This window comes from Oratosquilla oratoria, chromosome 32 (genome assembly GCF_046742065.1).
Source record: "Oratosquilla oratoria isolate Oo_2021 chromosome 32, ASM4674206v1, whole genome shotgun sequence".
In the NCBI taxonomy this organism is placed as follows: domain Eukaryota; kingdom Metazoa; phylum Arthropoda; class Malacostraca; order Stomatopoda; family Squillidae; genus Oratosquilla; species Oratosquilla oratoria.
Genome location: NC_134808.1, coordinates 5149946 through 5160984, shown reverse-complemented (window position 1 = coordinate 5160984; position 11039 = coordinate 5149946). Strand labels below are relative to the sequence as shown.

Genomic DNA, 11039 nt, shown 5'->3' with positions numbered 1-11039 from the left:
GATAGCAGTCCGCGGAGATGTCGCAGAAGTGCCTGGAATATTGACTGCATAAAATTTCTGCAGTCAATACCCTGTGCGGGGTGCTAATCGGGTGTTAAGTTCTGGTAGCCAAGTGGTGATATCTTCCTAAAAAATACACAGTTTGTTCCTCTCGGGGCAATTTTTTTTTTTTTTTTTTTTTTTTTGTCTGAATAACATTGTCTTGCACTAACCAGAATAGTCTTGAAGGTCTTCTCAGGACAGGAAAGGCTAAGCATGATTATATCTGAGTATTCCAACACTGTAACCTATTTCCTCCTTCATTTGACCAACTTCGACACCACTTGCCTGAATTAATTGTGTCTTCCCTCTTCCTATATCTTTCTCTGATCTTCCAGTACCTCCACTGCTTACCGGTACACCTCAACACAGAGGAAGTCTTCCTTTCCTTGGTCTTGACTTAGGCAGTCTGCCCGTGCCAGGGTTCTCCTATGATTAATCTCTTCCTTATCAAAATGGAGTCGTGTAAACGAAATGAATATTCTTTCAGCAGTCAGAATAATAGTAAGAGTGCCCCCTCATACAGAGATGGGCTTATTCCTTCCTTTACCGAAGGATATAATAGTTTGGCAACAGCCAGGATAAAAAGAAAGTACTTGTTCTTCTATTCTGGCTGCCGCCAAGGTGTTACATTTATCTCTGTGGCATTCCTTTGGTATGTTAAGAAAATATATGTATGTGATGAGATGGTTCTAAGCCCTTCCATGGGTGCTCTAGAGATCAGTGGAATAGCCTGGCATCAACCAGAGTAGAAGGACAAGTGTTACTGGATGCGGAAGGGGTCAAGAAAATATAAGGACCTAATGATTAGATGAATTTGATCCCCTCCTTTCTAATGAGATACTTATGTTCAAGTATCTGATCCTATGCTTGGTTCTTCCTGCACAGTTGACTGAGCGCCAGGGTTCCGAGATGGCCCACCTGGCCAGCCGTCTGCTCCGTTTAGCTATTAGGAGCTTCCTCCCGCGTTACGCCCCCTCCTCAAACCACCACAACTACTAGAGACCCTAGCCACACACATAAATGAACACACCACAGGCAAGGGCACACCTGTTTCTTTCCAGTCATGTGTTTATAAGGTGTTTGTCAACTGTTTTTGTTTATTTTGGGATTCTTTGTTTGGATCTAGACGTAATGTCACCTAGTTTTGATCAACAATGTTGACTGTTCATGTACATTCAGTTAAATATCTCGTCAAGTTTTGGTCAAACAAGTTAGTTAAATTGAACGAAGCCAGTTAATCTTTTGTCATTGTTATTTTCAGATTAAGGTTCCTAAGTGGCTAAAATCCTTTCTGGTCATGTTAGAATCGTCTTCGAGGCGAATTAGAATTCAAACAAGATCCAATAGTGATGATGCAAAGAGCGCATCAATAGACATCAATAGTGTCAGTAAACTTGACAAGAGAACCATACGCAGTACAAACAGCGGCCAGAGATCAACCTCTCCTCTCTCAGAGTCGCTGGCGACACTGAAGAAGTCGCTGAAGGAGAACCCCCAAAAGAATCCTCAGCAGGCGCGGGTCGCTTGCTGCTCACTACAAACAGCAACATTGACAAAAGCGTAGCAGCTCATTCTTGGATGTATCTTGGCTGGCTCACGTTTTATTCCCTCCTAAGCGTCGCTGGTGCGGTGTTGCCGCTTTTCAAGATTCCGCGGCAAGACGAAGAAGAGGAACCTCAGATTCCAGAAATGAATGGAAACATGACGGGGCACATGTACAGCGGGGACCCCAGCCACCACCACGCGGCGACACAAGACTACGCGCAGATAAGGAGGAAATATTACTGTCTACCTACCTATCTATCTATAGATAAACTACAGCTCAAAACAACAATATCACCTGTATTATATTTAAGTGTCTCAACTGGACACTTATTCGATTTTTTGACGATGTGGTTGGCGAAATTATTTCTATCTTTACTCTAAACCTATATGTCCTCACAAATTGAACTAAATATTTCTCATCTTTTTAGTATCTAGTGTGAAAATATAGTTCAGATTTTCTTGTTATCAATACTTTTTGAATTTCTAAGTTCCTCTTTTTCAAAGAGAATAATCTCAAATGTTTTAAGAAGTTACTGTGTGTTTTGTTTTTTATATTTGGTCAAAATTTTGTAGTTTGCCAGTGTAGTCTTTTAAATATATATTTTTCTAATGAATTTCAGGGACAATACAAAAACATCATATCTCAAATGTGAGCTGACGAGTGATCTATATAATCAAATCCTGATCGTTTTAATTTTAAAGTGAAAAGATGGTGCTATCAATTCTAGCATCCTATTTGCTTTCTGTAAAGTAGGTGTTCGTTATTCAGATGTCTCATCCGGCACGAGAAAGGAACTTTCTTTTCCTGAACATAGTCAAAATAAAACTATAATTCGTCATTAGCAGTGGAAGTATTGAAGAGTAAGACTGACAAGAAAGAGAGAGAGAGAGTGAGAGAGAGAGAGAGAGAGAGAGAGAGAGAGAGAGAGAGAGAGAGAGAGAGAGAGAGAGAGAGAGAGAGAGAGAGAGAGAGAGAGAGAGAGAGAGAGAGAAAGAGGGAGAGAGCGATGGTCAAAGGAAATGAGTGAATGTATGGAGAGGAAATAAATGGACGTGGAAAAGGCAACGAAACTGGTGTATAAGAGGAAGAAATTGCGAAATTTATAATATGAGTATGATAAAAGTATTAGGACAGATACAAATGAGATTTGGATAATAAAAGAGAAACAAAAATTAAAATCTTTGGTTTAAAATTCTTAATCAGATGGCAGTGTAAATAATGTCGGTGATAAACCTTACATAAATTATACTAGCTAACAACATAAATTTTTTCAGTTAAAGTAGAATTACCAGATAATTAGCTAAAAAAAAAAAAAAAAAAAAAAGAGAAATTCTCTTGATCAGACCAGCTGATTATATCTTCTTCTTCATTGGCAGACATCAGCACCTTCATGTCATCCTTTAAGTGCTGACGGCTTCCCTTCTGGGGTCCTTCTGCTGTTGACATGCTGTCGGGTGATGGGGGGCATGCCGGAGACGAAGTAGTAGATGTAGTCGCTCATCCGCCGGAGGTACTCTGCGATCTGGTAACCGACAAATGTGATGGGGTTTCTGCCTTGAGGCGGGTCGCCATTTGTCTGCGGATGATGGTGGTTGTGGTGGTGGGGGAGGGGAATAGATGGAAATAAATAAATAAATAAATAGACAAATGAATGAACAAATAAATAGATAGACAGAGAAATAAATGAATAGATAATAATAAAAAATGAGCGAATAAATTAATGAATAAATTGATAAATACAAATAAAAAAGAAATACATGAAATACATTGATACATACATACATATACCAAAGGCTTTTTCCCCCCTTACATGGGGGGTAGCCAAAAAGAAAAAGGCATAGAAATCACTCCCACCCATTTCATTTCCCATATATTCCACTCCCCTCCACCCTCCTCCCTCCCTCCTATCTTGGCACCTCCTGGATGACGGGTCATCCCTGCATCCTGCCCACTGCCCTGGGTCAGAAGCAGTGTCGCAAGACACAGCACATCCACAGGAAGGCCGCTTCATAAATTCGGCGACCCCCCCCTCTCCGTCCCCTCATACAGAAAAGGAGAAGACGGGGAGAAATCCCTTCGAGCTGCGTCAAATTTTTTCTCATACATACTTCCTCTACCCCCATATACCACCCACTCCCCATCATGCATCACATCCTCAAATATACACAATCCTTCTCCATTCACCCCTATCTTCTGTCCTCTCCCGTCCTTCCTCCACAGACATTCCTCTCTTTTGTAAAGCCCCTTCCACCCCATCCATCCATCTCATCTTAGGACGCACCCTCATATTCACTCCCTCCACCTCCGCCTTCCACACTTCTTTTACTAATCTTTCTTCACTCATTCTTTCCATGTGTCCAAACCATCCTAATACTCTTTCATCAACCCTATCTCCCAGTTCCCTTTCCACCCCTGTTCTCCTCCTCACCTCCTCATTTCTCACACTATCTAGCCTAGTAACCCCTATCATACTTCTCAGACATTTAATCTCAAACACATTCAAACTCCTTCTCTCTTACTCTCTCATGTTCAATGTTTCTGCCCCGTACATTGCTGTTGGCACAATCATTCCTTCATATAACCTCCTCTTAGCATCCATTCCCAAATATCTATTTCTCATTACACTTTTTAATCCACCAAGGCATTTACTCGCTTCTCTCAATCTACATTCTACCTCCACCTCCACTCCTCCCTTTCCTGTCATATTCGCATCCAAGTATCTAAAACTATCCACTTCCTCCAGTTTCTCACCCTTAATGCTCACTTCCAGCCTACTGTCACTCTCTCCCCCTGTACATCTCATCACCTTACTTTTACCCACATTTATCTTCAGCTTCCTTCTTTCACACACCTTCTCAAACCTTATCACTAACTTCCTCAATCCCTCCTCTGATCCTGCTACAAGCGCAGTGTCGTCAGCAAACAACAGCTGGCTCACCTCCCACTTTTCTCCATTTTCTTTAATCATCTCCAACCCCTGACCCACTACCCTTGCATTCACCTCTCGCACCTCCCTATCCATGTAAAGATTGAACAGCCAGGGTGACATAACACATCCCTGACAAAGTCCCACCTTTACCTCAAACCATTCACTCTCTCCATTTCCAATCCTAACGCAAGCTCTACTACTCTCATAAAAACTCTTGACTACTCTTAACAGCTTTCCTCCTATCCCATATATCTGCAATACCTCCCACAGTGCCTTGCTGTCTACCCTGTCGTAAGCCTTTTCCAGATCCATAAAAGCCCAAAAAAACATCCTTACCTTTTTCTATAGCTTTCTCACATATCTGCCTTACCACAAAAATCTGATCTACACAACCCCTACCTGTCCTAAAACCACACTGTTCCTCACCAATTACTCCCTCTGTTCCTCTCCTAATCCTCTCAATCAAGACCCTCCCATAAGCCTTCCCAATTACACTTAACAAGCTGATCCCTCTGTAACTACTACACTCACACTTGTCCCCCTTTCTTTTGTAAAGCGGAACTATACAGACACTCCTCCAGTCCTCCGGCACTCTACCCTCTCTTAAACAAACATTAAATAACCTCACCAGCCAGTCCACCATAACTGTTCCTCCTTTCTTCAGACATTCTGCATGGCATCCATCCAACCCAGGTGCCTTACTTTCTCTCATCATCTTAACGGCTGCTTTTACTTCATCCTTTCCTGTTTCTCCTCCATTTTCCACCAGGAAATGATCTGATATTCCCCCACTCTCTCCCCTTAGAACATACACATCCTTAACTCTTTCTACCATACTCCTGGTCACCACTATATAGTCCATTAACGCTTTATCTGCCACCCTTCCATCCACCACTCTTCCATATGTACTTATTGTTGACTTTCTTTTTAAACACTGTATTTGCTATCATCAACTCTCTTTCAAGACACATCTCCACCATCAATTCTCCACTACGATTTTTACCTGGAACTCCATACCTCCCAATCACTCCGTCAATTAGTTCATTTCCTACCTTAGCATTAGGTCTCCCAATACAACTACATTGACATTTATCCCTAATCCCTCTATACACTCATTTATATCTACCCAAAAACCTCCTTTTCCTCTACGCTCTTTTCACTACCAGTCCCATACGCACTTACAAAAACCCACATCTCCTTTCCCAGCTTCACCTTCATCCTCATCAACCTTGATGACACTTCCTTCCACTCCACTACCCGCTTACTTATCTCTTCACTTACTAGTATAGCCACCTCTGCTCTCCCTCGTCCCCTCTTTACTCCTGAGTATCTCCCAGCTACACTCCCAAACTCACAGTTGCTCTTTCCTTTCATTTTAGTTTCACTCAAAGTCAGTACATCCATCTTTCTTCTCACAAACATACTGCCTATCTCTTCCCTTTTACTCTCATCTGTACCACATCCACGCACATCAAAAGACCCAAACCTTAGGGTACTGGTTGGAAAGCTCCCAGACCCTCTTATGCTTTTACCTTCTTTTTTAGGAATATCCCCTTTTGGGGCTACAGGTTGTAGGACTCCTAATCCCATCCCCCGTCCCTTTTTTGTCGCCTTTTACGACTCAAGTGGAAATACTTGGTGGCATTATTCTTTTGCCCCCACCACAGGGTAGGTAGGCGAAAAAAGGAAATGAGTATTCAGAGAAAGGGTACAGGACAGCAACAAGGGGTTGGGGGACAGCATAACGGAGGGACAGTCGTAGTATAAAAGTGTCATCATTTCTCTATATACAGAGTTTTCCTCTATCACAGACAAAATGATGTGTGGCTCTGGTCCGTAGGGGCGCCTCATATAGACCCTAAAGTATCAGCTGCATGCTACTCTATCACAATTACATGCAGCCAATAAATAAAAATGATAAAAATGGAACCATGTTTTATCACATAGACAGCAGTTTTGACAAGGACAGTTTCTGAAGCATTCCTAACTCAGAAAACGATAATAAGAATTATATGTAGCCTAACTCAAAACAAAGAAGAGAATATAAAAATAAGAAAACAATTAAAAAAGTCGAAACTCACATTAGTACTGAACATTTTATTATTGGAACTTTGTCGTCTGAAGGCTTTCGGGGTTTTGATCAAATACGTTAATAACCGACTTGCTACGGGGTCTACAGCCACCGGGTCCGGGGCGACGGCCGGCATCGCAAGGGGGCCAGACATCCCTGGGGCTGGTGGAAGGCCAGGCAAAAATCTGAAAAGGAATTGAATTTAAGTATGAGAACAAAATTAACTTAAATTGATAATCAGATTAATTACCTAATTAAGAAAATTGTAGTCATCCATACGAAATGAATTAAATGTCATTATCAGAAAGAAAATGTGGATATAATGATATTAGAATTTATAAAATACATTGATCAGAACAAAGTTATGGCTACAAAACTATTAGAATTAATAAAATTCAGTTATTAAATAAGAATGAGGATATTTATCCAAGAAAATCTACGGTTAATAAACATACATATTGGGTTAAATATAAAGATTTATATAACGCATTACTAGTTCCATAAACATGACTAGTTTAAAGACATCGTTCATCTGGCAACACAATACAAAATGTTGTATCGCCAGACATTTTCATAAGATAATTTGAACCATTAACCATTTTCACTAATAGATTGTTCTAAGATTCTAGTAAAATTCTTAGTTCGCTTTTCTAAAAGCTATTAGTATTTACACTTCAAAATCATCATTCTATTTATGAATTTTGTAAAAAAAATTGTAAATGGAATGATAACACACTTTCTTGTTTTAGTCTAGTTGACTCAGAATCAACGATTTAGGGTAGGTCTAGGTTAGTTTAGGTTAGGTTTGATTACGTTGGTGTTTGGTTAGGTCAGGAGTGAAGTTGGAGTCATTCAGTCGCCGATTTATCAGCCACGCTTCGCGCCCATACTTGGAAGAATTGACGATTTTGACAAAGACACAATACGAAGAGAAGTTCTTGGATTTATGAAAGGGGTGAACTACCATCCCTTGATCTGTTGCTGGAAAAAAAGGGAGAACAATTTGAATTTCCATGGAGGAAAAACATCTCCTTGGAAATTGTTGAAGAGTTTGGGATTCAAATACAAGAAAAGCAGCAGCAGCAGAGCTATATTGATGGAAAGGTCAGACATCGTAGCGGCCAGAAGTAAATTCGTACGAGAGCTAAAGTTAAACAGGAGCAGTGAAAACCCAGGCCAGAGATTTACCTTGATGAAACCAGGAAGGAACAATTGGGCCTAAATCGAAATCTGGAAGAGGTAGAAGATTTATTGTTGTCCACGTAGGAAGCTCTGAAGGATTTGTTCCTAGTGTACTGCTGATGTTCAGATCAAAGAAAGGAAACAAAAGGGACTACCATGACTCTATGAATCACATCACCTTCAAAAAATGGTTTCTCGAGCAGCTTCTACCAAACATTCCTCCAAGATCTGCAATAATTATGAACAACGCCCCATATCATAACCACCAACTTGAGAAGGCATCTACAAGCTCAAGAAAAATAGATATTATCAAGTGGTTGACTGAAAAGCCTATTCCACATGATTCTACTCATACAAGACTTGAGCTTTTGCATTTGGTCAAACTTGACAAGAAAGTCTACATGAAGTACAAGATAAACGACCTAGCTGCAGCAGCTGGCTACAAAGTAATCCGTCTTCCACCTTATTATTGCCAGTTTAATCCCATCGAACTGATGTGGGGTCAAATTAAACAAGAAATTAAAAAGAACAATTCAAACGACAAGCAACAAATGAAAAATATTGAGGACCTTGTAATAAAAACTATTGAAAATGTAACACCAGAAGATTGGAGAAAATGCATACAATACAACGATAATCCAAGAAGATTATATGAAGAAAGAAGTTAAATATGAAGACTTGATTGAATTCTTTTGTGATAGAACTATGCCAGTCAGATAACAATAGTGAATGTGATAACTTTGATAGCATTGATAGTGATGAGATGGAATATTAAAGATCAATGACCAACAAAAAATAATGAATGAATGAATAGATAAAATAGATAAACAAAAAAATAATAATCATGGGTGTAAATATGATCCGCTTCCTCGTGATGCACCCTGGAAACGTAATTGTTTACGGCTAAATGGATCATAAAATGTTGACAAGATTATAAAATAAAACACACACACAGTCTGTAGAAGTTCCTCTCTTCCGCTCCTGGTGAGACAGGTGAGGGAGTAATTACTCCTCCCTCCCGTGTCATAACGGTATGTCTCGCACAAAAGTTCAAGTGAATGTTTCATTTTCTCTTCTATATTTCTCCGCATGTAAAATCACGACATAATTATTTATTAAACCACACGTTTTATTGTAAGCTTGCTATAATGACATATGCATATATCAATTAATAATAAAATGTTGTATAAACTGTAATATCTTGTCATCTGAATTATACTCGCCGTAATTAATACATTTATAACCCTTTTGATTTCTAAATATAGTAATATTGTAGTATAACCCTTCATTGTTCTATTGCAATATAGCAAATCTGGCTATCGTACATAATAATTGAGAAAAGTGGGAAAAGGTGACACAATGTACTATTTTTTTTTTCTTAACGGGTGGCTGAGCGCGGGAGTGGAGGAGCCCAATATTGAGCAGTCCTATCAACCTATGGGAGCTGTACCACGCACATAGACAGAGATTTCCTGAGTGAACAGACTGTAGTATAACGACATCATACGGGAGCAAAACCACCTAGTCAAAATATCCCGTAGATTCCGGTGCTATCCATCCATCGAGACATGGGATCTCCCGCGCTCTGCCACCAGGCACACGCGGGCGGTCATATACAGAGTACGGGAACAAAAGTGTCTGGAATGATGTTCCACCTTCTCTGCCGAAACCACCACTAGCACTCTCTTGAGAAAACTGCTGCTGGTAACAGGTACAGACTCTCTCCCCACTCCCTTTCCCCGCTCATTCGTAGCCCAAACAACAGGCGTAGCTGTTGGCGCAGCAATTTGCAGACCACTCCTTCTCTGTCCGACCCCCTCCCTGTCAAACAGGAGCTGCACCTCCGCCGACAGGGTATAAAGGACGTGGTTCACATTGCCATGGCCACGGCTGCCCTAACGGAGTGTTCCTTTACATTCAAGGAACTTCGTCGAGCTCGTACGAAGAGCAACGATACTGCGACGGGATATCTTACTCATTCCTGAAGTAAATGGCGCCAGCTGAGGAGCTGACAGCACTGGCACTCATCAGTGCCTCCTGGATGGCGGGACGACTCCCTGCAGAATGGAAAAGAATGGATATGGCGCCGATTCCCAAAGCCCAGGGACCCACACAACTAAAGGCCAATGTCCCTCACGTCCTGCATTGGCAAGACCGCTGAGCGGATGGTCCTCAAACCCCTCCTGTGGTGGATGGAACCCTTCCATCATAATATGTATGGTTTTATAAAGGGAGTAGCAGCAACTGACTGTGTGGTAACCCATCTTGGATTGGTCGGTAGTCAGCTTACGATTGTGGTGTTTCTGAATTTTGAAAAAAGAAAAAAAAAAATCGAGTCAGCAAATGCATCTGCCATTCTTGCATCCTTGTCTACCAAGGGGCGCCAAGGCAGACTCCTGACCTGGGTTGCAGAGTACTTCACGGAGAGGGTAGCGAGAGTGCGCTTCCAGGGACACCTATCCTCATACCACAAGATGGAAAATGGGACTCCGCAGGGGGTAATTTTTAGTCCTACCCTTTCAACGTGCTCGTCGAAAACTTGGCTCTACTCGATCTAAGGGAGGATGCTCGCCTACTCTATTATGCGGACGATCTTGCGTTGGTGATCACTAGGGGCGGATGTCTCTTTCGCAGGGCTCAGTGGGAACTCAATTGCCTCCCCCAGGAATGTGAAGGGCTGGGACTAAATATTTCGACGGCCAAGACCAGAGTAATGAGTCTGAGGACGCGGAAACAACGTACCCATCTTACTTTTCAAGGCGATATCCTCCTTTGGGTGCCCACCTATCAATACTTGGGCATCTGGATCGACGCCAAGCTCTCTTTCGCTGCGGAGGTCAGATACCATCGTGAGACCACGAAGACGAGATTAGATCTCAGATCCATGACGAAACCTCGGCAGGGTGCTGGGCACAAGGTCCTTCGGACGTACTATATTTAAGCAGTACGTTCGGTGGTGGACTATGCAGCTGTGGCTCTCATCTCACTCATTCTCAGCTCGTGGGACTAGCTTGAGGTCCTTCAAACCAGGCTCTCCGCACTATCTCTGCGGCCCCTCCATGGACCAGTGTGGTGAATCTTAGACAGGAAGCGAGAGTTTCTTCCCTTCGCCTACAGGCAGAGAGATTTTCTTCCTATCTTCTCGTCCGACTTCTAACAGGTCCAAGGGAGAATGAAGTCAAGACCTCCCTCCTGAGTGCCCTGGAAGTGAGGGAGACCCCATCGGTCACTCCTGAAGGATTCTTGCTGTGAGTGTGATCCGCGCCTTT

At 41.9% G+C, this 11039-nt stretch overlaps 2 protein-coding genes across 2 annotated transcripts; one reads left to right on the top strand and one right to left on the bottom strand.

Annotated features, from left to right (window-relative positions):
- Positions 1-2820: 2820 nt before the first annotated feature.
- LOC143017602 (uncharacterized) lies at positions 2821-6767 on the bottom strand. Its single transcript, XM_076172387.1, has 2 exons — positions 6599-6767; positions 2821-3164 (listed from the first exon to the last, which is right to left on the bottom strand). The coding sequence occupies exons 1-2, from the start codon at positions 6740-6742 to the stop codon at positions 2982-2984; spliced, it is 327 nt and encodes a 108-aa protein (XP_076028502.1). The 5' UTR covers positions 6743-6767; the 3' UTR covers positions 2821-2981.
- A 1122-nt stretch (positions 6768-7889) lies between these two features.
- LOC143017484 (uncharacterized) lies at positions 7890-8438 on the top strand. The gene has a single exon (XM_076172273.1). The coding sequence runs from the start codon at positions 7890-7892 to the stop codon at positions 8436-8438; it is 549 nt and encodes a 182-aa protein (XP_076028388.1).
- The last annotated feature ends 2601 nt before the right edge of the window (positions 8439-11039 follow it).